This window comes from Drosophila nasuta, unplaced genomic scaffold (assembly GCF_023558535.2).
Source record: "Drosophila nasuta strain 15112-1781.00 unplaced genomic scaffold, ASM2355853v1 ctg37_pilon, whole genome shotgun sequence".
NCBI classification, from domain to species: domain Eukaryota; kingdom Metazoa; phylum Arthropoda; class Insecta; order Diptera; family Drosophilidae; genus Drosophila; species Drosophila nasuta.
Window position 1 is genome coordinate 189,157 of NW_026869542.1, and position 4,428 is coordinate 193,584.

Consider the following 4,428-nt stretch of genomic DNA (forward strand, 5'->3'; position numbering starts at 1 on the left):
ACGGGGGGTCGCAGTCGAAAACGATTCGTAGATCGAGAACGAAAACGTGAACGAACACGTGCTACGAAACGCTCTCGAGATCGTGTGTCCCGAGACGAGACGGTGAGGGGGTCGGGGTCGCAGTCGAAAACGATTTGTAGATCGAAGGCGCCTTGCACGCTAGCTAGCATCGCTAGCTGTAAAACGATCGTAGGCGCCACGCTATCTATAAAACGAACGAAGGTGTGGCGCCCACTTGTCTCGTCATTTCGAATGTATTCGAAATCGGAGCGGAGGAAGGACGATGTGATGAACGTTAAAAAGGATGGGAACGTGATGTAATTCAGACGAGAGTACAACACCATTTCCAAGACACTTGAAGATAAAATAGAAAATCTGAAAGAAAAGCCGAATATTATAACCAAGATGGAATGAGACTAATACACCATGAATACCCAAGGATATTCGTCCACTATTCAATTTTCCTCGGTTTTCATCCAAAACCTAAAATCCTTAAAATCACTTCTAGTTTGTGACTCGAAGATACACATCGGCTCCGCGATTCTCCAAAGTTAACAATATTTAAAAATTGTTAAGTGAATAATTGTGTAGTGAAAAATTGTTTAAACATTCAGTATTAACAATAAAACCCTCGTCGAAAACAAAATATAATTGTGCAGTGAAAATTGTTAATAACTTTCAAAATCAAGTTTGTTTAAACAAATTGTAAAATTCGAAAATTATTATTAAACAACATTGTAAAAATCAATTTTACAATACACAATCAAATAGTTTAAAACAATACTTCAAATAAAATAAAATAAACATTATTTCATTCAACCATCAAATAAAAAGAAACAATCAAAAAACATCAACATGAATCCCGAGAATATCAACAACTTCAACAACTTCAACTACACCACCAACACCATCAATGGGGAGTATTGCTATTCCTGCCAGCATTACCTACCTGCAGGTATGCAATGGCATTTCCACGCTCGCACCGATATACATAAATACAACTCCATCCGTCCGGTGGACGGAAGAATCAACATGAATCCCGAGAATATCAACAACTTCAACTACACCACCAACACCATCAATGGGGAGTATTGCTATTCCTGCCAGCATTACCTACCTGCAGGTATGCAATGGCATTTCCACGCTCGCACTGATATACATAAATACAACTCTATCCGTCCGGTGGACGGAAGAATCAAGCAGATTGTGAATGGGTACAAGGGACGTATTCTCCAATACATGTTTGAGAATGAGAGAGCGGATGTAAGGATGCCTATGGAATTCCTAAATGAGGCTGGATTAGCACTGATCCCACACTTGGAATGCGTGATGACTACCCACCTATCATCTAAATGCAATTTTGAGTTGTTTGCTGAGTACATGCTAATAAAAGAGTATGATATTCAACAAGAAATAAAATCGTTCCAGAGCACAATGTCTCAGGTTACGACTGGATCCGACTTCACCCGCTTCTTTGAATCGCATAAAAATGTGATAGACGCAAAAATGAGTGAGTTTCAGGAAAAGGATAGTGGATGGACCTTGACACGAATTATTAGGCTGGAGCTTAATGTTTATAAATGTGATCCGACAAAAGGATCTAATCATTTTGAGCTTCCGCTTAAATTAAAAAATAGAAAGGCAGTTGTTAATGTACATAACAAAGATGCCTTCTGTTTTAAGTGGGCAATTATATCAGCTCTCAAACCAATAAGTAGATCATACCATTGTAATAGTTATGGTGTTGAGATTACGTCACCAATAATTGAGGTGAATAACATAAGGATTGACTTCAATGGATTATCATTCCCGATGGAAATTCGAAAAATAAAAGAGTTCACTAAACGAAACCCTCACATAAGTTTAAATGTGTTCGGGTATGATGAGGAATCTGATAAAATAATTGGACCACTTTACTGCGATGGAGTGGAAATGAGAATCCACATTAATTTATTATTCGTCGACGGACCAACGGCGGGTATTCATGGACACTATGTATGGATTAAAAATATTTCATCGTAAGTACATTCATTAAATTTGAAAATATCACAATCACCTTACAATTTCAATTTTCATTCACAGTCTACTTGCCAAACAACTGGGTAAACATCGAGTTAAGCGTTGGTTCTGTAATCAATGCTTACAATACTCGACGAGTGAGGAGAGGGCGGCTCAACATACATTGAGATGTAGTCGGGTGGTTACCGAGGGACCAAGGAAGGATCAGAAGATCACCTTTAAAAATCATCACCGTCAGTTGGAGGTTCCGTTCGTCGTGTATGCAGACTTTGAATGTATATTGGAACCAGTATCATTAGATGTAAGTGTAAACACGAAAATTATTAATAAGCATGTCCCAGTAGCATTTGCATACTACATAAAGTGTGCATTTGACTCTGGCTTAGATAAGTTTGTTTCGAAGACAGGAGGTGATGTCGCTCGCACTTTCATTAAAAATTTAACGTCAGATTTGTCCGATTTGTATGAGAACCACATGAAAATAGTGGTTCCAATGCAGATGACTCATAATGAGTTAGATAATTTTAGGAAAGCGACCATTTGTCACATATGTAAGGGTATTTTAAATAATGATAGAGTGAAAGATCATTGTCATTTTACAGGTAGATATAGAGGTGCAGCCCATAATTCCTGTAATCTTAATTACAAGACGGGTGATTTTATCCCCGTATTCTTTCACAATTTCTCCAAATACGATTCTCATTTGTTTGTTAAAGAACTTGGAGAAATTGAGGGAGAAATAAAAGTTATCCCTTTGAATAAGGAATTGTATATTTCAATTTCTAAATATCTCCCTCTAAGGAAAAATACGTTAGAAATCAGGTTTTGGATACTATCAGATTCATGCCCTCTAGTCTAGACACACTCGCGGGGAATTTGAGTGAGGAGAATTTTAATGTGCTGAAATCACAGTACAAAAACAAGTCCGATTTTGAACTACTTCGCAGGAAAGGAGTTTTCCCATATGAATATTTAGATTCTGTTGAAAAACTAGATGAAACTTCTCTCCCACCGAGATCCAAGTTCTATAGTAATTTAACAGAGTCAGAATGTTCAGAAGAGGATTACGCTCATGCCATCCAAGTATGGCATCATTTTAAATGTCGTTCATTGAAGGAATACTTAGAATTGTATTTGAAAACTGATGTTTTATTGTTAACAGACGTTTTCCAAAATTTTAGGGCAATTTGTTCTTCAATTTACAATCTTGACCCAGCCCATTATTACACTACACCAGGATTGTCGTGGGATGCTATGTTAAAAACCACAGAGATTGAACTCGAGTTACTCACTGATATTGATATGATTACATATGTTAAGAGTGGAATTCGGGGTGGGTTGGTGCAATGTAGTCATAGACATACAAAAGCAAACCACAAATACTTAAAAATTTCGATCCTACTAAAGAATCGGAATTTTTAATGTATGTGGATGCAAACAATTTGTATGGATGGGCTATGTCTGAACCACTACCTTACGGTGAGTTCAAATGGTTAGACACGAATCAGATTAAGAGTTTTAATCTAGAAAATATTCATGAAAATAGTGAGTATGGATATATTCTAGAGGTTGATCTAGATTACCCTTACTCACTTCATGATGAACATAATGATCTACCATTCTGTCCGGATAACAAGCTACCATCAAGCAGTTGTAAAACTCCCAAGTTAATAGCCGATCTCGCTGAAAAGAAGAATTATATCATATACTATAAGACTTTAAAACAGTGTATGAGACATGGCTTGGAATTAAAAAATTCACTCCATCCTTCAATTTAGGCAGAAAGCCTGGCTCAAGAAATATATTGATATAAACACTGAGCATAGGACCAGAGCCAAAAATAATTTTGAAAAGATTTTTAAATTATTGAACAATGCTGTTTATGGAAAACCATGGAAAACAGTGAAAAAGGGTGGATGTACGAATAATAACGGAGTGGGACTATCCAGTTGAAAATAGGAAGTTAGGACGACCCAAATTATGTGCCAGGGATTTAATATCAAAATCTAATTTTCATAGTGCATCAAGGTTCAGTGAAACTATGTATGCAATTCAAATGAAGAGGTTACACAACATTTGTGATAAACCAATTTATTTAGGATTTGTAGTGTTGGAGATGTCAAAATATAAAATGTATGACTTCCATTATGACTACATGAAACCTAAGTTTGGGAAAGCACTCAAATTAAATTATATGGATACGGATTCATTTATTTATAGCATAAAACAAATGATTTTTATGCAGATATTCGGGATGATGTGGAGTTAAAGTTTGACACGTCCGAATATCCAGATGAATTGGCCGAGTTGTATAAGTTTAAGAAATGTAATAAGAAACGATTAGGTTTCTTTAAGGATGAGTTGCATGGTAAACCAATGACTGAGTTTGTTGGTTTACGCTCAAAAATG

At 36.4% G+C, this 4,428-nt stretch overlaps 1 protein-coding gene across 1 annotated transcript; it reads left to right on the forward strand.

Annotated features, from left to right (window-relative positions):
- The first annotated feature begins 1,269 nt into the window (after positions 1-1,269).
- LOC132797943 (uncharacterized) lies at positions 1,270-2,529 on the forward strand. Its single transcript, XM_060809690.1, has 3 exons — positions 1,270-2,018; positions 2,083-2,429; positions 2,519-2,529. The coding sequence occupies exons 1-3, from the start codon at positions 1,270-1,272 to the stop codon at positions 2,527-2,529; spliced, it is 1,107 nt and encodes a 368-aa protein (XP_060665673.1).
- The last annotated feature ends 1,899 nt before the right edge of the window (positions 2,530-4,428 follow it).

Bases quoted from the DNA above. Each gene is read 5' to 3' on its own strand.
- LOC132797943 (XM_060809690.1), top strand. From the start codon at position 1,270: ATGCCTATGGAATTCCTAAATGAGGCTGGATTAGCACTGATCCCACAC. The intron at 2,019-2,082 runs GTAAGTACATTC...TTTCATTCACAG, and splicing joins TGGATTAAAAATATTTCATC to TCTACTTGCCAAACAACTGG.